General features: G+C 35.1%; 1 protein-coding gene and 1 long non-coding RNA gene across 2 annotated transcripts; both read right to left on the bottom strand.

Moving 5' to 3' along the window:
- Positions 1-7,202: 7,202 nt before the first annotated feature.
- Positions 7,203-9,208, bottom strand: LOC131601259 (uncharacterized). The gene is made up of 3 exons (XR_009283604.1): positions 8,540-9,208; positions 8,316-8,457; positions 7,203-8,229 (listed from the first exon to the last, which is right to left on the bottom strand). It is a non-coding gene; the product is annotated as an uncharacterized LOC131601259 (long non-coding RNA).
- An 11,699-nt stretch (positions 9,209-20,907) lies between these two features.
- On the bottom strand, positions 20,908-22,035 carry LOC131606219 (abscisic acid receptor PYL4-like). Its single transcript, XM_058878481.1, has one exon. It carries the CDS (start codon positions 21,707-21,709, stop codon positions 21,035-21,037), a length of 675 nt encoding a protein of 224 aa, XP_058734464.1. The 5' UTR covers positions 21,710-22,035; the 3' UTR covers positions 20,908-21,034.
- Between the last annotated feature and the right edge of the window lie 457 nt (positions 22,036-22,492).

Below are 22,492 nucleotides of genomic sequence, written 5' to 3' on the forward strand. Positions count from 1 at the left end.
TAACTCAAATTTTAAACCATGTGATACTTGAAATCTTAACAATATCGAGCTTTATGCACCTAACTCATGTATCGCATATTAGAGTGTCGATCTTAAATATCAAGTTTTATTAAATTAGATTGTATTGTTTGATCCACATGTTGTTATGTTGTCTTTGTGCGTAGGAGTTACCAGGGTGGCCTTTGAATACCTGATGTGATTCACAATCTACGTAGATGTATTTTATCGTTCACTCTAAATTACATTAACGATGTAAGAGTGCATGAATATTCAAACACAAATAAAAAGAATAAATGTATGCCGATGTCAAATATCGAGCTTATGTGTATTTGTTGACCGAATATACTATTTGAATAAAAATGGCAAATATCTGGATTATGTATCTCTCTTGAGATAACAAGCATAGTATTCTAAATAAAGAGTTTTTTAAAGCCCTCTAACTGTTTTTATAAATTAATTTTCAATAATATTTGATTTCAGTATTTGTGAGAAAAAAAAAAGAACAGCATGAGTTGGATTCTCGACATTCTACCGTTTTATTACTTCAAACGATTCAGTGCACTCGATGAAACCACTAGCAAATTTTTAGAAATTTAATTGTGAAAATTTTAAAGTATTATGAAAAGAGTCATCCTTCAAAAACTAATTTTATACTTTTCTTGTTGATAACGAGCCCAAAGCTTTTATAAAGACATTTCTTCTCTTAATTCAAATTTTCAAACCTCTTGAAGTATTATTGGGCTTTATTAAGGTCCTAAATAGTCCTTTTAAGAGGATTTCTTATTACATCTATATAGGTAAAAAAATCTTTTGAAAAATCAAAATTGTTCATTAATTTTTAAAAAAATATATTTTCAGACGCACATTTTGCATCATACAAAAGCGAGTAAATTTGATGTCACTCTAGAGTCAAATTAAAAAAATATTTCGGAGACATATTTTCGGGAATGTGATATAATAAATTGCTTCAGGATCAATAGGAATAATTTTGGAGATGTAACACTACAAGAAAAAAGTCAATTTGCCAGGGGCTTAACCCCTCACTAGTGGCAAAAACCCCTCACAAATACAAAATTTGCGAGGGGAACGCTCCCCTAGGAAAACAGGGGGTCGCAAATCATTTTTCGAGGAGCTTTGAACATCGCCAATTTACCAGGGGTCTACCCCCTCGCTAAACGTTGTCCCTTATTTCAAGTCTGCAACATGCAGACGTAGGCTCTGGGTAGTAGGTTAGGATGTGTCAGATATTTTGCTTGGGGATAAGTCCCTTGCAAAATCAATAGTTTTCAATTTGCTAGGAGTTATGCCCCTGGCAAAATTAAATTTGAATTAAAAAAATATAATAAATATAATTTTATATAAATCTAAATCTAAATTAAAAAATATAATAAATATAATTTAATGTAAATCTAAATCTAAATTAAAAAAACTAAATATAATTTAATGTAAATCTCACGTTACACAAATTAATCTCTTGCTCTCACTATACATATTTTCATTGCACAAAAATAATCCAAACCAAAATTCATACACTTTCGTAAACATTCATTTGGTAAACTCAATAACAAATCAAGAGGAAACAACTTGCAAAGGGTTGGATGAAATTACCTTCAATAACTCACATACCTTCAAAGAAACACAAGTCTGTAACACCACTAAAAACCCTTTCAATATCACATTGTCAACACAAATTTCACAAGAAATTGAATTGAAACAGGAAAAATTTGTAACAAAAGAAAGGAATTTGTTGTTGTTGTTGTTTCAGATTGGAGACCCACTCGTTCTCGCTGCCGGAATCGCAGCTTAGTGTCGCGGCACACACCGCCCTTGCCTAGAGACCTCCACGAATACAACGTCTCTGCGACCACTCATTACCGTTCTCAGATCTATTCTGACGCCCACAAAGCAACCCATTCGGAATCAACGCGTATCGACGAAACCGATGCACACGGAAACCACCCTCTGCTTCCGCAGGCCACCATCTTCACATAAAAGATAGTTTTTTCTTCTGCCCTTTTTTTAGAGATGTGTTGTAATGCTTTGGATTGTTTATGATTTAATTGGAGAAAAGAGTTTTAGATGAATATTGAAGAAGAGATAAAAATTAAAATATAGTTTAATAATTTATAATTTAATTAAACTATAAAGCACGCTATCCTGGGTACAGAAGCTGGAAAGCTGGCGCTAATGTCATAGTGAATTATTGGGAGGGGTGCCCCTTCACAAAAATCCTGGCTTAAAACTGACAACGATTTGACACTTCGGTGCCATTTTCTATTGCCAGGGGCTGCCCCTCGGAAATGGTTTTTTCAAAATTTAAATTTTCCCTCTTTCTTCTTTGCGAGGGGTGACCCCAAGTAGGGGTGGCAAAACGGGCCGGGGCCCGCCGGGCCGCCCGCGCACCCGCCAAAAATTGGCGGGTTGGGTTGGGATTTTAGGCTCGCCGCTCGCCAAAGTCCGCCCCGCGAAAACCCGCCGCCCGCCATACCCGCCCCGCCAAAGCCCGCCGCTCGCCAAAACCCGCTCCTTCTCCAAAACTCACTTATTTTTTAGTTAATTCTAGTAATTTCAATTCTTGATAGTTTATTTTATACATTTATTTATCAATATATGTAATATTTTTTAGAGTAAATTTGTTAAAAAATTATTTTTGTAAAAAATTGTTTTAAAAAATAAGTGAAAAATTTAATTAAAATGTAAAAAAAGCATATTAATCTATTAAAAAAATATAAATAAAAATAGGCGGGTAAGCCCGCCGCCCGCCAACCCGCTATCTTGGCGGGGCGGGCATGATTTTGATGCCCATTTTACTTTGAGGGCATGCCCGCCCCGCTCGTTTTTTGGCGGGCAAAAGGCGGGGCGGGCGGCGGGCGGGGCGGGCGGCCCGTTTTGCCACCCCTAACCCCAAGCTATATTTTTTTTTGTTTTGTTTTTTCAGATTTGAACGTTGCGAGGGGCTTTACCCCAATCAACATTATTTTTTTGATAGGAGTTTTTCCCCGGGCAAATTCAAGTATTTCTTGTAGTGTAACTCTGGTAAAATTGTGCGGGAAATTGGAAACCTGTCACATTTGCATGTCAGATTATTCTGGAGATGCATCTCCAGAAAAATCATTCATTGAGGAGATGCCGCTTTTTGTGCACAATGACATTGAACGGATCGTCAATGTCAAGGGTGACGATAACTATGGTTTTTTTGTTGTTTCTGCTTTACTCGGTAAAGAGGAAGAGGATCACACACTTGTCCGCCATACTCTTATCCAAGAGTTGAGGAGCAATAAAGAATTATACACGTACGGGTGTTCGGGAATAAAGAGAAAGTTGAAGAAATTTATCACTCTCTTGTACCTTGCATTAGTGGACATGCACCAGAGAATAAATGGATACGCTTCATTGAGATGGGTTATCTAATAGCAAGTACGTATGAGAGAGTATGTATTGATCTTACAAGATATAGTTTCTCATAAACTTTTTTCCTACTACGCACTGTTCCACCATCAAATCTCAGTGATCATATCATCTGTGTTAGGTGGGTTTTAAATACGCGACATTTTGTTCAAGTGTATTTGAAACAAGGATGTCATATACCACTTACATCACCAGAGTGGGCTGCTTATTATGCAATCAAATCTGAGACTTAGTCGGACCAATTTATTGAAAGGATGTAAGAGTACACCAAATTGAGCAAGATTGAAAAATAAAAAATAAAGAAAAGTCAAAGGGGATACCACCTATAGATTTGACCAGCGACAATGATTTTGGTTCATTTAAGTAGTTTATCATTTTATTGTAAGTGGCATTTTATTAATGTGTTATGGTGTCTATATATACATTTTGTAGTTTGTCAAAAAAATCCGCATTCAATACAAGTTTCTGCCTGTTCTGTTTCTGTTTGCTATGCCAGGGAAGATTCCTGGAATACATCTCCGGAATAAAGGAATAATGGGTGGTTCCGGAGTTATATTTTTTAAACGTTTTCTGTCACAAGATAGGATTCGTGAGGTCCAATTTAGCCTCAAACTACTATAAATAAGCTCACTAATTGGCATATTGTTTCATACCAAAACACCAAAGACTAGAATGAATATCATTTGACATGTTGAAAATATTCACTTTACCAACAATACACCATCAAGAGAATTTAAGATCATCGAGTACACCCCTCTTAAAGATCTACAATACACATTGTAGGACCTTCTACCATATATCGACAATCACAAAATTGTGAAGATCGAGTATCGCTCGACATCCTTTGATAAAGAAGGAAAACTTGAGTTCAGCAACCATGCACTGAAGACGGCCGCTGATTTATGGGCTATGTGGATAACCTTCTTCTGATTAGAATCAAAAGTTCCGCCACATGTTGAGATATATGTGGCTGATCTTCAATTTTGAAAAAATATTTGATGCTGATACAAACAGGGGGCGGCACCCCTTTAGTCTTTTCCTCCCACCTTTTTTTTCTTCCTCTCTCTTGAAATTTTAAGGTTTTGTTTATGGATGGACCTTGGGCCAATGTGTGGATTTCTTAATCCTACTTCCTCAATTCTTTATTGCGTCTTTCATATAGCCTATTCATCTAATTTTAATTAAATATTTTATTAAATTTAATTAATTGATTACTATTATTGCTTGAGTTTTTTTATAATTTATTTCCACTTGGTCATTATTCAAAAAAACACGAAATATATATTTTTTTAGTTTATTAAATTTAATATTCATAAAATATTAAAAAATTCTTTTTCTTGTAAATATTCAAACATATTATTTTTAGTTAGATTTTAATTTTCAAGTAATAAAAAATTAAAAAGATTAAAAGAAAAAACATCTACTTACTCATTATAAGACAACTAACCCATCAAATTTAGGTTATGTATTTTTTTTATCTGACTTACTTCAAATCAAAGATCATTTTAAAAAATGAACAATTTGGTCCATTAAATGCGAACAAGAAACAAGCTTAAGCCTTCATTGCGTGAGCAACCATATGTTTATCGCTCGAATGCGACCTTACATCGTTCCATAAAATTAACCAACCTAACACATACGAACTACGGAGACTCTAACTTCTCCATCCCTTTGTGGAGATACGTAGGCACACGATTGCGAAACCAAGGCGAATCCACTAAGTGATTTTTCCAATTTTAACTCTTGTAAATACTTTTCCCTGTGTAAATAAATATAAGCAAGAAATAATTAGGCAAACATTTCCTTAAACAAACACACCTTACCTTAGGCTAGAGAAGGTTCTCCTTGAGTACAAGGGAAGTGAGGGGTGTCTAACACCTTCCTCTCACTTAACCAATTCCCATACCCTTTTTCGATTACAATGAATGTCTTATCCTTTTCCTTTAGGGTTTTATCATTATTTCCCCTATTCCTTAGGAATGAATAAAATATGGTGGCAACTCTGTACTTTTCTGGCCGCGATAATTGGATTAATAATAAACTTAAGAATAATTGTTTCTCTCATCTTATTGATGATAAACTTTATATTTATCTGCTTTATTTATTTCCACTCAAAAGCACACATTAAATAACAAATACGATCATTAATTTAAAGGTTTATTATCCTTTTAGATCATGTGTGTTAACCTCGAGGCTTATTTTTGTTCTTTAAAAAAATGTTCATATTGGTCTCTTAACTTTTCAAAACGTACCATGTTAGTCCCTTCGTCTAATTAGAGACGATTTTAGCGACAAATTTATGAGTTTTTATGTCACTAATTTGACGAAAAGGATTAACATGGTACATCTGGAAGAGTTAAGGGACCAATATGGATCTTTTTTTAAGCTAAGGGACCAAAATCAACCCTAAAATTTATAAACGGAACCAAAAAGGCTATTAAGCCTTATTTTACTTATATTTACACAAGAGTTTGTTACCTTCAAAACATCAAAAAAAAATATTTTTCCTCAACAATCATAACAAAATAACTCTTTTGAATATTTCCATAACCAAGAAAAATAAAAAATTATAGAACAATGAGACAATTTATTATGTTCTACTTGTGGACGAAGAACAAAACAAGTATAACCAATAACCTTCAAAAAATAAGAATCATGAATATTCATAGCATCGATAACCCTTTTGCTAATCTCCTTCTCTAAGAAAAACATAAATTATAGAGTGAGGAAACAAATTATTATATTTTACTTGTAGACAAACCAAGTAGAACCAAAGACCTTCAAAGAAGATTTATCGGAAGTATAACCATACAAATTTTCAAAGGAAGTTAAACCTGAGATGATAAAACATAGAGTTCAATTTATATCATGAACGAGTGTAAGAATTACTTCTCCTCAAAACACCAATGGAAGTAAAACAACCAATAAAAGGGAACAATTTGTTTCAACAATATGATGATGTTTTATTTCTTCAACACCATTTCTATGTGGAGTGTCACCACAAGAAGCTTGGTGAATAGTATCATCATAAGCAAGTAACTCAAATAATTTATTAGAAGTATATTCTCCAAATATCTCACAATGAAAACACTTTGTAACAACATTATATATTAGTTTTTAATTGTAGCACGAGACATATGATAAATGTAAAAAAAAAAAAAAACACAACATAATTTTGCTTCAGATAAACTCAACAATAATAAGTATAATCATCAATAGTAGAGACATAATATCTAGTTTCACCTTTAGTAAAAACATGCGACGGACTCCACATATCATAATGAACTAAGTCAAAATATGCATATGGAAACATAAACACTTTCAGAAAAAAGAAAGTCATAAAATATAACAATTTTGCAACCCCATCCCAAACATTTAGAAATATCACCCGTTTTCAATATTCCTAAAGCTCTAGTATAGGGTAATAATTATTTTAATATAGATGCATAAACATGACTGAGACGAAAATGTCATAAATAAAAATTAGAGGATGATAAATTCAAATGAAGACATGTATAGAAATATTTTATATTTCCTTATGTTTGATATGACCTAAGAATCAGGGGAATTAATTTCCCACGAATGCTAATTCTAATTATAGAAAAGAACAAGAAATAATAGTTAATTAATTACTTTAATCCTAATCCTTAATGAGCTGTACAAACATAATCATTTAATTCTATATTGATTATTCCACACTCCCTCTCAATATGGGTGGTAGATGTCTATCATACCCATATTGGATCTGATATTCTCGTATATGTTCCTTGGAAGGGCTTTGTTGCACCCCAAAATTTGCCCTCTTTCTCTGTGTCATAAGTTAAAAGACGTTTATTTCGTCATTCAAAAATTGAAGAAAATAATAAAGAGTTTCTTATATGTGGTGGCCGCAATCGCTAATTCAACTGAGATTCATTGGATTTCATGCTGAGTTGTTCTTATGTGCTTCATTTCTTATCTTCCTCAAGAATTCCTCAAAGCATTATTGTTATGTCGAATTGAAGTACAGTGCATGTCATGGCGTGAAAGTTAGGCTTGTGGGTTCATTTTTGTTCAAGGCATGCTTATTCTTGTATTTTGCTTTCGGCTTGCAATATGTGTTGACTTGGCTTAGCAATTGAAGTTAAGGTTGCATTCGAAGAATAAGATGATAGGGGTTTGAAGTTTGATTCCATAAATTCGATTTAAATTCAACATTATTTGATCGGATCCAAAGTTTAAGTGCTTGATTGGTCAAAGAGTTGATTCAAGTTGAAGGATTCATTCATATGGATTTTAGCATTAAAGTTTCAAGATTCAAGATCATTCAACCATATTCATCAATTCATTCATTACAATACTCAAATGTCCAATTATATACCAAAGTCCATATTCAAATTACAAGGTTCAGCCCATTACAAAGTTTCAATACAGTCCATTATTATTACAAAAAATATTCAAACACAGTGACTAAAAAATAAAGCCAATCTTGCGCAGAACCAAAACCCGTGGGGGTCGATAATTAACGAAACCATGCTATGCCAATTTCCCATCAAAACTACATCACGGTTTAAGCACCAGAGAATCCGAGCTGAACCAAAAATTTCCACGGAACCGTACCATCTAGAAGCTGGTTCAATTCTGCAGCAAAGTAGAACAAATAAACCGAATAAAAACGGGTTCATAACTCCAGCAAATGAGGAGAGCAAGAAACTCATAACAGATTCACATGAGAAATGGTGGAAGGGAGTTTTTCAGCAAAAAAAAAGAATCACGATCAAAAACTCTCTCCAAGAACCTTGAGCCTCTTCAGTCTTCAATCTCCTCCACACTTTCAATCTTCTGGAAATCACAGACCCATCTCCTTCAATTCACTTCATAACAGAAATGGAGAAACCGAAAAAAACGTAACAGAAATTGATACTCACCTCCAACCGTGTAACAAACTTCTCCATCTTCTTCGCATCTCATCACATTCGATCTTCATCTTCAACCTTCTTCACCATCTCTGAACTTTCATCCCCAACCTCCATTCAACCTTCGATCTCTGGAGATTCATAAACCTGCACTCTGAAAATTCATAAAGGAAACCTCACCTTCAATCACAACAAAAACGCAGCAAGAATAGAAAAAGAAGAAACCGAGAACGAACCTGTAACCGAATAATCATCAATTCTCAAGCTTCTTCAGAATATATCTTCACAAGAATCTTCATCGATCTTCAACACTGTTCATCAATAATTCTGCAACGCAATCACCATCACTCCGCTCCGAAACACAACAACAACATCATTCAGCGAGTCTTCTCGGAATCGCAATCGCACTCCACCTTCATCGCAGATCATCATCAATAATCCTTCAATTAGCAACACCTTCAACAATGAGAACCTGTTCCGATAATGACAATCCTCTTCGCTCTTCCTTACTCTGTGTTTGACATAACAACGCCTATTCGATTCAATACGCTAATCATTCGCAGCATAACGATTCCTCATCAACAACATCAAAACGCGGAAGAACGAAGAGTTTCGTTTGGAATCTTGAGCAGAAGGTGAAGCAAGTTCACGGTGAGAGGAAATCGGAGATGAGAGAAGATTTAGGTCGATAGATAATTGAAGCAGACTGAGACGATGGAGTTTGGTGGTTCACGGTGGAACGAAGGTCTTCGCCGAGGTCCTACCGCCGTCGCCGTTTTGAGAGAAGAGGAAGAAGCTGAATTGCAATGTGAAGGTTCACTCGTATCTAACCTAATCCCTCTTCTACAGTTTTTAATTAGGAATTAGATTAATTGTTAATCGATGTTTAATTGGAATTAAGTCTGAATTAGCATAAGTAATGGAAATAAATTGTTGGAATCTGAAGACTGAATCATGGATTTGAAATTAAATAACTGGATCATAACCTTGGGCTCCTTACACGAATTCCAGTTCTCACCCCCTCATAGCCTATCACTCCCCATGTTTTTTTTGTTGCTAACAAGAACAATGCTCCTTGGGCCTTACACCCTGGGCCTGCGCCCTTGCTTCTCTCTGCACCACTGATTTTCACACTTAAACCCCTCTGTCTCATTTTAATTCACATTAGAATTAGTTGTTTTAACTAGTTTTATTCCCTATATCTTTCATGTAATAAAATCAATTGTTTTGTTAGATTTTTAGCATTAATAAAAACAAATAAAAAACATGTAATATCTTTTGCTTGTTAGAATTTAATCGTTTTTGTCACATAGTTAGTTCTAATTCTTAGAGGAAATGTCATAAAAAACAATTTAATCTTGTTAGGTTTTGTTTTAGAATTTTCTTAGGACGACTTAATTGCTAGTATTTTCTATAGCATGCTTCCTTGTTATTACTGATTCAGTTGTTGAGATGTGCGAGGTACTTCGAGAGAGCCTTCGATTGTGATTCGACTTGCTTCGTGTTCCCCTTTATTTGGGGGACACGAATTCGCTTCTGATGCGACTTGATTTGCATCGTGTTCCACTTTATTTGTGGGACACGAACTTATTCCCGATGCGATTCACCCGATCTCTCATTCATTGAGATGTATATTCCTGTATTGTCTGGATTGTATTTCTTGCAGGTTGCTTGTGTGGTTGTGTTTGATACGCACCACATAGCGGTTGTGATTTATTTTCACACCGCGTCGCTTCTACGCTTATGCTGGACTCCTGGCTTTGCTGGATGTTAGATTACGTGAAGTTTCTTAGTTCTGCTTGCGTTGCTAGCTCACTGCGGACTTGCTATCCGCTCGGTATCCCCTTTGTCCTTTTTACTCTGTCGCGCACCATACCTTGCCATGAGAAGTAGGGTAGGCATGCAGCATCATTCTTAACATGAGAAGTAGGGTAGACATTCATCTGGCCAAGCCCTCGAAAGAGGCTCTGTTTTTGTTTGTTTACTATTCCTTGCTACTTTCTTTTGACTTTCCGCCTGTCTCGGGTGGCTTTCCCCGTTGACAATAGCTTCGGGTGGCTTTCCCCGTTAGCTAACGGTCTGTGGTGTCCCTGTCTCGGGTGGCTTTCCCCGTTGACAGTAGCTTCGGGTGGCTTTCCCCGTTAGCTAACAGATTGTGGCGTGTTTATCTCGAGTGGCTTTCCTCGGTGATAGTAGCTTCGGGTGGCTTTCCCCGTTAGCTAAGAGTCTGTAGTGTATCTATCTCGGGTGGCTTTCCCCGTTGATAGTAGCTTCGGGTGGCTTTCCCCGCTAGCTAAAGCACTTCCCCTGTCCCCAGGTCACTACTTCGGTAGTTTGTTTGCTTTACGAGTTGAGCTCGTTTGTGTGCTGCATTTGCATTGTTTACTACTTCGGTAGTTTGTTTGTTTCTCGAGCGAAGCTCGATTGTATGCTATATCTTTGTGATGCTTGTTCACTATCTTTGTATCTGCTATGCTTGTTAGTATGATATCTTTGTGATGCTTGTTCACACACTTGCACATGTATGCCTGTTACATGTTGTTTGCGATGCCTGTTCGCATTTTTACTTGTGATGTTTGTTCACACACTTGCACATGTATGCCTGTTACATGTTGTTTGCGATGCCTGTTCGCATTTTTACTTGTGATGCCTGTTCACACACTCACATTCGTGTATGCCTGTTACACGACTGTTTTTTTTGCTTGCGATGCCGTTCGCATGTTCTTATCTGTGATGCCTGTTCACATGCCATGTTTGCTAGGATCTTTGTGACGCTCCTTGTTTGCATGCTCCCTTAGGGTGCTCGGTTCCGTTTCTCTAGGAGACGCGAATCGAGATAGAAACAGAAACTTTTGAGCCGAACTACGGCGCTCTGATTTCTCCACTGCACACTGGAGGTACGTAGGCACAGGGTACGAACACCCTAGCGAGCGATCTTTTCTCTTTTCCTTTATTTTGTTCGGCCTTTTCTTCTTATCTTATTTTCTTATTATTTGCATGTTTCCTCTTATTTGTACATCTTCCATTGCATGTTTCCTTTTACACATAGCATGATACACACACACACATACCCTTAGATTAGAAAATTAGCAAGAATGGATCCTGTGGAGTACCACAGACGTGAGGGGTGCTAATACCTTCCCCTCACGTAACAGACACCCTTACCCTTTCTCTGAGACCATTGCATGTTTTTTTGGTTTTCTTCGATATTTTCCATTCCTTATTGTAGGATAAATATATGTTCGATGGCGACTTCATTGTATTTGTTTCGATGAGTTTTCCAGTTGCTTCAGGCTTTTGTTAGAATTTCTGCAGTTTGCTGGCATGATGGAATATGGTTAACACTTATAATTTCATGATCAATTTTCTCCTTGATGAAGTATCGGTCTATCTCCACATGCTTTGTTCTATCATGTTATAACGGGTTCTTAGCAATGCTAATAGCAGCCTTTTTATCACATAATATCTTCATGGGGTGATTGGTAGGAATTTTTATCTCATCTAGCATTCGCTTAAGCCAAATTCCTTTAAAAATACCCTGTGACATAGCTTTGAATTCTGCTTCTGCACTACTCCTAGCCACAACATATTGTTTCTTGCTTCTCCAAGTTACCATATTACCCCATACAAATGTGCAGTAGCCTGTAGTCGATTTCCTATCAGATAAACATCATGCCCAATCAGAATCGGTGTAGACTTCAATGCCTTTGTTTGAGTTCTTTTGAAAATAAAGTCCTCGGCTTGGCGTACCTTTCAGGTATTAGAGAATTTTGTTCACATTTCTCATGTCAGTTTTAGTTGGATTTGACATATAACGACTAGCCATGCTTAGAGCAAAACCAATGTCTGGTCTGGTGTGAGCTAGATAGATTAGTTTTCCGACTAGACTTTGATATATATCTTTATTAACTGGTACATTCTCATCTTCCCTCCTTTTTCCTTGTTCTATGGGAGTATTGACAGCTTTGCATCCAAGCATATTTGTTTCTTGAAGTAAATCCATAGTGTACTTCCTTTGAGAAACTGAAATACCATTCTTTGTTCGTGTAATTTCCATCACTAGAAAATACTTGAGTTGTCCTAAGTCTTTGACTTCAAATTATTTTTCTAGAAGTTTCTTTAACTAGTTGACTTGTGTATCATCATCTCCACTAATTACGATATCATCAGCATAGACAATAAACAAAGCTATATTCCCATCCAAAAAGTGCTTGACAAACATAATATGGTCTGTTTGACATTGAACAAAACCATCTTGCTTGACAACTTTTGTTAGCCTATCAAACCATTCCCCTGGTGATTGTTCGAGGCGAAATAGAGATTTGTAAATTCGACACACCATGTTGGAGGTTCCAAGTGATTCAAGTCCCAGAGGAATTTGCATATATACCTCTTCTTCTAACACTCCATTTAGAAATTCATTCTTTATGTCTAGTTGGTGTAAGGGTCAATATAGATTTGCTGTCAAAGATAGTAGAACCCGGACAGAATTGAGCTTCCCAACAGGCGCAAAAGTATCCTTATAATCCACCCCATATGATTGTCTGAACCTCTTAGCAACCAACCGAGCTTTGTACTTTTTTATACTCCCATCAGCATTGTGCTTAATTAAAAATATCCACTTGCATCCTACTACTTTCTTCCCTTCTGGTATAGCAGTGATCTCCCATGTGCCATTTCTTACAAGTGCTTGAACTTCTTCTCTTACAGCTGATATCCATTTAGGTTTCTGCAATGCTTCTTGAATATTATTTGGAATTTTTATGTTGTCAACAGCTGCTACAAAGGACCTGTAACTCTGTGATAGTTTTCCATAGGAGATATATTTTCCAATAGGGTGTTTAGTGCAAGTTTCAACCCCTTTTCTTATAGCAATATGAATATCAATATTTTTTGTATCAACATGTTCAGAGTTAGGAAGAATATTACCTGTGGGAACTTCATTTTCTAGAGTCTGCTTTGACTCATGGCCTTGCATTGGAGCTCTGCTTGACTCTACCTCATTCCTTCTCTTTTTAAAACAAAACCCCTTCCACTTACCTTTTTTTGGATCACAATCATGTTGAGATATGATTGAGATTATAATTGGTCTTATTTCCGTCATAGCTTCATTTGTCCTTTCACTCGGCTGAATGTTAGAGGTTTGGTCTGGTAATTTTTCAGCTGGTTTAGGCATAGGTTCGGCTGATTGAGTGTTGTCGGTTTGGTATGGTAAGATTTTGTCATGTTCAGTTAGTTTAAAAGGCAAAAGTTGGTATTCTAAATTTTCGATATGCTCCCCTTGAATACTGGTTTTGGTGTAATATGGTTGATTTTCAAAGAAGGTTACACCCATAGAATGGTAAAACAAATTGGTATGGGGAGAGTAACACCTATATCCCTTTCAGTGAGGAGAGTAACCAAGAGAAAATGCATTTGATGGATTTTGGGTCTAATTTGCTTCAGTGAGTGTTGAGGTTATGGACAAAAGTTGAGCATCCAAATTTTTTAATGGAATAGAGGAAAAAATTTGCTGGTTGGAAATAGGTTTTGAAGTGTGGAGAGTGGGGTCTTAAAGTTAAGGATACGGGAGGGTGTTCGATTTATAAGGTGAGTTGCTGAAAGGTCAGCTTCTCCCCAAAATTGTAGTGGGACATTTTTGGATAACATGATTGATCTAGTCACTTCCAAAAGGTTTCTATTCTTCCTTTCCGCTACTCCATTTTGGTGGGGAGTGTCCACACACGAGCTTTGGTGAATAATTCCAACCTTTTGAAGATAGGAATTTAGAGCAAGTTGTAATACTCATGGCCATTATCAGTTCTAAGTATCTGAATATTGCTTTGGAATTGTGTTTGTACCATCTTATGATAAATTTCAAAAATTATCCCTACTTCTGATTTTTCCTTCATTAGAAACACCCAGGTAACACGTGCGTGATCATCAATAAAGGTGACAAACTATCTCGAGCCTGTAATGTTGCGGACTCGTAATGGTCCCCATACATCACTATGAATTAGTGAGAAAGGTTTGGAGGGTTTATAGGATTGGGGTGGGTGATGGTTTCGGGTATGTTTAGACAATTGGCAAATTTCACACTGAAAATGTTCCTTCTTTTTAATGAATAAAGAGGGAAACATTTTTTCCAAGTATATGAAATTTGGGTGGCCTAATCTATAGTACCACATCATTACAAGATTATTATCACTAGAAACTATAGCTGCAACATGATAATTATTCTTGAGTTTTTCTTCTAATTTTTCCACTTGAAGGAGGTAGAGTCCAACACATTCTTCATCATTACCAATCGTCTTCCCCGACTCCAAATTCTGAAATTCACATAAGTTAGGGAAGAATTTAGTAACACATTTCAAATCTCTTGTAATCTTTCTAATAGACAGGAAGTTATAATCCAGTTTAGGCACATACAAAACAAAGTCAAGTGTAATATTTGATGAAATTATAATTGAACCTTTACCATGACCTTAGAATGTGTACCATCAGATATTCGAACATTATAGTTATAGGGACATGGAGAATAACTACTAAACAAAGTAAAATCTCCAGTCATGTGATCTGAAGCCCCTGAGTCAACAATCCATGATTTTGTTTTTTCCTTACTAGTGTTTAGAGCATGTAAGTAATTACCTCTTTGAGTCACTATGGAAGTACCACCTTTTTCTTTAGTTAAAATGGTTTGTTAAAGGGGTTTTTGAAGAGCCTCCATTCGTTCTTTTCTAAAATGAGATGAGTTAGAGTATACCTCAGCTTCTTGATTGTTAAATGATGTGTTACCTCTGCCCTCCTTGCATTTGAACAATTTGGTCTCTAAAGGTTTTCCATGTATGATCCAACATGTTTCCTTTGTGTGGCTTGGTCTCTTGCAGTGATCACACCAGGGGCGAGTTTTCTTTTTTGGTGGTCGGGGCTGATTCCCTCTTGCTGCCATTACAGAGCTCTCGCTGTACGTAACTGAGTTGGGTGTTCCCAACATGATTTTCTTCCTACTTTCTTCCCTTCTCACTTCTAAAAAGGCTTCTCGAATTTTGAGAAGTGTTTTGGTTCCAAGGATCCTTCCACGAACTTCATCTAGGTCCATATTTAGCCCCAATAGGAATTTGTAAATCCTATCTTTTTCCACCAGCTCCTTATACTTCTTTTGATCTTCTGTACAACACCATGTAGCCTCTTCATATATGTCGAGTTACTGCAAGTGTTTGTTATGTATATTAAAATACTCAGTAACAGAAGATTCTCCTTGTCGAAGGTCATGAAGAATGCTTTTAATCTCAAATACGACAGATGTATTGTCAACATTTGAGTATGTTTCCTTCACTGCATCCCGTATCTCTTTTTCAGTGTCATAGAACATGAAATTTTCACCAATTTCATTTGTCATGGTATTGAGCAGCCATGGCATTACTTGGCTGTTCTCAAGTTTCCATGTCTGAAATTTTTTGTCTCCTTTTTCGGGACATTTAGAATCTCTTGTAGTGTAGCTTTCCCTTCCTTTTCCTTCGAGGAAGATGTTGACTGACCTTACCCATTGGGTATAGTTTTGAACATTTAATTTATGACCTATGATGAGGTGAGTGAGCCCTTTGTGTGAACTGGTCAGAAATGATCCAGTTTCCACTTTGAGCGATTTATCAGATTTCGGATCCTCCATCATTTGGCGGCGCTAGGTTAGGGATGGTTCAGATCGTGCTCTGATACCATATAGAAATATATTTTATATTTCCTTCTGTTTGATGAGATTACATATGTTGTATTTATAGACTACATAAGGCAAGATTAGAAAGAGAAATTTGACCTAAGAATCAAGGGAATTAATTTCCCATGAATGCTAATTCTAATTACAGAAAATAATAGCTAATTAATTACATTAATCATAATCCTTAATGAGTTGTATAAATAGAATCATTTGATTCTGTATTGATTATTTCATAACATGATAAATCAATAATGGGAGCAGACATTGAGGGAACAATATATTGAACTCTCAACTCATCATAAACATAAAGTCTCCATGTCCACGACATGTTCCAATAAGCCTGCTAGATTCTTGATCCTACACATGACAATGAGTGGAAGAAAACATAATCGAGTAATCACAATTGTGCAATTAACTAACAAATACTAGGTTCAAAGTGAGATCAAAAATATAATAAACATGATAAAGAGATAAATTAGAGGTGAAACTGATCAAATGCCTACCACAGACCTTCAACAATCATAATTGACAATAAAAACACTTACGATCATATGACATATGATGTGAAGTTTCAGAGTCAAAGATCCATATGAAAAAAGATGTACCTAACAAGATATATGGAGTCAAACCTTGAGCAGATGAAGCAAAAATGTAATGCAGTGAGAAAAATTTTAAATTTCAAAACAAGATCAAATACTCGTGAGTTAGTCTCATATGGTATCTATGAATATTAATACTAAAACCATCATGGAGAGGAGCAACCAAAGTAGGAGGAACGTCAACAACATTAGTCATATAAAACAACCAACAAATAAACAAAAATATATTACAGAAGAAATCTAAATCGCAATAAGTAAAACTCATCGATATATAGAGTACCCACAACAAAAATTGTAATAAGCATGTACGACACTAGAAAATTCCCAATTCGCAACAGTAAGAAACAACCAAATTGCATCGAAAATAACACAACCTCATCGACATGCCAATTCATATTGCAACATTAATTATTGATGAAATTACTTTTATATAAATGTATTTTTATATAATCATTTTACTTTTAATTTATACTTCTAATCATTTTTCGATTCCAGATTTTGACCTTAACATTTTTACTAGCAAGGACATTATCCCTTCTAAAGCATGACATGTTTTGGCGAGTATCATTTTTAGTAAGAGTGTTCAAGACATGGACGTGAAGTTTGAAATGAGCACACGAAAGAAAATGGTTTTTGATTATTTGCCAGCATCACATGCTCAAAAAAAATTCTTGTTATTCCTATTGATAGGTTAGGCCAATACATGCCACTAGTGGAGTTTCATACTATACTTAGATATCGCCTTATGATTTCCTTATTTCCTATTGCAGAGGTTTGCCCTATTTATCGTAAGATATGCTTGAATACAATTGGAGAACACATGATTCATTGTAAAGAACTTCTAGACTTCAAAACTTGATATAACTTTTTTAGGGATGTCCTATTTGATATATTTTGGAGGGTCAAAGTATCTGTTAAGAAAGAGACGCGTGTCAATTTCTTGGCTGACCACTTTAAAGAAAATCGACACTTATGTTAACAAATGTTCTAGTGTACTGTTTGATAAGATGGAAATATGTTTGTATGGACTTGACTAGGATTTTTCCACTGATGTTGGTGCGACTGAGAACTAAAGATTTTATTGTGGGATAGACAGCCCTAAAAGCTGCTTCAAATAAAATGGTCAAGTATAAAACATGTTCTAAGAAAGAACATGTTTTCATACCATTTGTTTGACACTTTTGATTTTCTACCATTATAAATAATAAATCTTTAATATATAATTCAAAGGTTTATGCATGATAATGTTGTGTCTCATAAGTTAATAAATATAGTTTTTAAAAAATTAACTTTGACCCATGCAAATCGAGGCAGTTTGTTGTAGGGGTGGCAAACGAACATGTCTGCCCCGCAAAAGCCGCAGAGAAACAGAGCGGAGCGGACGAACATAATTAAGGGTGCGGGTCTAAAACCTTGGTCTGTTCCACAAAAAAGTGAGGGCGGGACGGGTTAAACCCGCAGACACTACACTTTGTAGACCTAAAAATACAAAAGTTTATATTAATGTTCGTGACCGCAAAAGTCTGCTTAAAAAATGGGACGGGACGATCACATTAAAGGGTGAGGGCCTAAAATGTTGGCCCATCCCGCACTAAAGTGTGGGAAAAATAGGCATGTCCAACGGGCTGGGTCAGTTTTGCCACCCCTAATTTGTTGTCTATTTTTTTTTTTATATATAAGGGCTAAATATGTTTTTGGTCCCTATAAAATCGCAAATTTTTTTTTGATCCCTATAAAAACAAATCACATGTTTTTGTCCCTACAAAATTATTATGCACGTAGTTTTAGTCCCTAATGTTAAACCAATGTGTATTTCGAATGATTATTTTGCAGGCATGTTTAGAATGTTTTAAAAAGTTCCTTGAAGAAAAACCTCAAAATTAAATTTTTAAGTTGATATTTTCATTACTTTTATTATTATTTTTTTAAATTTAAAAATTTTCATATTTCATTTTTCTTATTTTAAAAAATTTTAAAATTTGGTAAATAAATATTTACAATATTCTAAACATGTATAAAAAATTATTTAAAAATTAAAGGATAATTACACGGTTTTTAAAATTTTAAAAAATAGCAAGGATTAAAACTGTTCCGGGATCGGGATTCTTATAAAGGTCGCGACCTACCAAAGTGAAGCACCTAGAAGGTACCCCATTGACGGACCCGACAGAAGCCTTCAAGCCTGGCCGAGTTTACAAGCCGGAAAGAGCACTCACAAGAGTCTATCTAGGTAGACATGGTCGGATGCCGAGAAGCCATGAATAGGAATCAGTTGGGTACTCAAGCAAGTCGCGTACCAGAAGAATACGTAGAGACATAGTACAACTCGGATGTAACGCCTAACGGTTACACACAAGCCGGCCGGAACTGATGAATAAATATGTCATCAATGGACCTTGTATTCAATGATTGAGCAAGGTTTGTAACGTTGGAAGGCCAAAGGGTGCTTCTTAAATGAGGCATTGAAGGCCAAAGCAACTATAAAAGGGGCTCCCGCCAGAGAGATAAGCAAGACACTCCTCTTGGAATTCAGTGATCAGCTCACTGCTTCCAAATCCCCCAGAATACGCGTAAACACCATCCCATTCAAGCTTCCCTCACCTCCGAGGGCAAGCTCCATCATACTCAATTTTTTTACAAGAACAAAAACTATATGCATAAAATCTTAAGAAGGACCATTTATCAAAAGAAAGTTTTTTAAGTACTAAAAATGCAGGATCGCATATTTATAGGAACTCCTAACTCACTTAATCCTATAAATAATCTTCAATATCAAAACTAACTACATTATTTTAAAATTTAGAATTGTTATTTATTTAAAATAAATTTTTACCAATGCTTAACGAACATAAGCATGTAGAGAGATGAAAGAACTTTAAAAGAAAAAGAAAAAGAAAAAAAGAAAAAGGACTTTTGAATATGAAACTATTGAATGGTGAAATATTCAATATTCAAAACCTCAAAAGTGGACAAACTAAAAAGGTGGTGCTCATGCAAGTGGATAATAAATAAATCATTAAAAAACATGTCCTCTCTTCACACTTGTTGTCTATTTCTTATCTCGTGTTATGTTTCCTTTCTCCCACTTGATCATCAACTTGATCAACTTGCACAAACCGACGATCTTACAATAATCTTTTTCTCTCAACTTACCAATTTCTTCAATGCTTCCTTTTTTATTCCGTCTCTTTCTCTTTCCTTTAGTCACGCACAACTTGCATTAAAATAAAACAACAACAACTTGATGTTAATTAAAACTTGAGTGTTCACAAAACTATATATTATACTACATGCAACTTGCATTTTCTTTTACCTAATGTGTATAATATTACACTTGATGACGTATTGGTTGATAAAAAGAATATACTCTTTAATGTTCCATCTAGTTTTTTTTTTTTAATTATTTTGGTTTAAGATTGTCACTTTTTTTTCTTATTCATAAACTTTTTTGAAAATATCAAAAAATTTACATTGATTATAGATCAAATTCAAAAAGAGTTTATATACACTAGTAAGGTCAAGAATATTCTCACTTATAAATATAATTCAATATAATTTTAAATATTTTTCATGCTCGGACCTCAATAAATTTAAAATGTGAACGATAAAAAAAATTAACGACATATTTATAAAAGACAATAATATTATATTAAAATTAATATTATTTAACTCATTATTAAAAACGAGATTTATAATATGAGTGGTGTCACTCTTTATAAATTTTTCTCAAATTTTATATGTAATTAATTTGAGACTTAAATTTTTTTAATATATAATATATAACGTATATAATATAAACGGGCTAAGGTTAATTTCAAAATAAAATAAATTAATTTAAAAATATAATATAAAAATTGTGTAAAAAGTATTATCATTGTTAGCAAATTCCATAACTATTTTTCTTTTTTATTAATAAATATATTTTCTGCTTATAAAAAAAAATCCTTAAACCAAAAAAAAAAACCTCTCACCTCTCATAAAAGAAAAATATGAACACTAATTAATTTATCAAAAATGGTCACTCCATTATTTAGTACAATAATCATCTTCCTACTACCACCATCTCCACTTGCTTACTTTTAAACATAAAAAAAAACTCCATAAGATAAGGTTCTAATTAAAATTCTATATATGGCTCTCTCTTTATATCTAAATATTCTAGAAGTTAAACCATAATAGCAAAAAAAAAAACACATTTAGTTAAACTTTGATTTTTATGAATATAAACATATACACAATAAATAAACCTTAACATTAAAATCAATGCTCTATTTTAAACTCTTTTAGTGAAATGAATTCAAGAAACAAAAAATAAACTAGGAAAACATGGTCTTATATTATACCAACTCATACATAATAATCACAATATACACAATACTTAATCAACAATATTATATATTATAAATATAAAAAAAAAAACTAAAAAAGAAAATGAAGAATTATGAACAACACTTGTAAAGATCGTTGTTGTTTTGTTGAGTAATATTCTCAGCGGTTTGTGCGAGTGACTGAAGATTACACCGAACAATTGTGTCAACAAACACACGAGTGTCTTCTTTTGTATTCCCCGGAGGAATATCCACCACGTAGGACTCAACAACCACCGTGCCGGAGCTATCACCTTCGCCGGAGGAATGAAGTGTAGTAACGGACCGGTAGTTAGCAAGCCTATGATCTCCACCAACAACGCTAAAACTGATAACATGTTGATCCTCGTTGAGGATCTCAAGGCGTTCGGTGCTGCGGGCGGCAGGGAGGCCGGATATAAGATTGACCTCCCTGAGAGTGCCCACGTCACCGTCGCCGTTGATTAGATTACAGCTTTTGATGAAGTTTTTGTAGGCCTGTGGTTTGTCGAAGCGGCGAACCACGGACCAAACGGAGGTGATGGAGGCGGTTGTTTCCTGGACAACCGCCGAGCATAGTTGGTTGGAGGTTATGGGATGTGTGTGGTAGTGTGATATGGTATTGGGGATGGTGGTGACAGGGTTGACGAAGAGCGTGGTGTTGGTGTTTTCGCCGGGGAGGGGATCATGGTGGTTGGTGACGGTTGGAGTGGTGGTGTGGTTGATTCTATGGAGGAGGATAGAAGATTTTGGTGGATTTGGAGGCATTTTTTTTTTTATACTATGGATGAAAATAATTTAAAGAAAAGAAGTTGTAATAGAATTTGATGGATCTTGTTAGTTTGAGTGGTGTTTGTGTTGAATATAAAAGGTTTTGAAGAAAGATGAAGATGAAAGAAAAGATGATTTTTTTTCTTGAAGAGGGGTTTGGGTATGTTATGTGGTTAGGGTTATATAGTAATAACTTGAAGGTTGGTCAAGTTGAGGTATTTTAAACTTTGTGTGGCTTTGAGGGGGAGAGAGAGGTGTTAAATGAAATTCATGTGGGGTGGTATATTAAAATGGAGACCAAGTTGGCCGACATCAATTTGCCAAATTGGGGTTTTGTAAATTTTTTGAGATTTGGTAAACCATGTAGGGTTTTGTTTTGTGCATATAAAATGATGAGTTGATTCAATTCTATTGCTTGTGGAATCAAAAGACTTATTTAATTACAATTTGTCTCTTTGTTTATTTCAATTTCTAGTCATTAAATGAAATGTTTATGGTTGATTTTTTCTTTCAATTTTAATTAAATGTGTTTATTTATAAATTAATATAAATAATTTAAGTTTATCGTGTGTTTTTATGGCTCAAAGACACAGAAGAATAATGTTATGAAGTAACGTTAAGCGAAAAGCAGGTGGATCCCTTCTGCCTTTGAACAAACAAGTTTTTTTTTAAGCGTCATTTTACTGTTTAGATTGATCTAACGACTAATAACATAGTGCGGCTCGTCACTTGCGTTCGGCTGTTGATCAACTCTCTTATTTAAAGAAGAAGGCGTCTCAT

This window comes from Vicia villosa, linkage group LG5 (genome assembly GCF_029867415.1).
Source record: "Vicia villosa cultivar HV-30 ecotype Madison, WI linkage group LG5, Vvil1.0, whole genome shotgun sequence".
Taxonomy (NCBI): domain Eukaryota; kingdom Viridiplantae; phylum Streptophyta; class Magnoliopsida; order Fabales; family Fabaceae; genus Vicia; species Vicia villosa.

Coding starts and splice junctions, on each gene's coding strand:
- LOC131606219 (XM_058878481.1), bottom strand. CDS start 21,709: ATGCCTCCAAATCCACCAAAATCTTCTATCCTCCTCCATAGAATCAAC.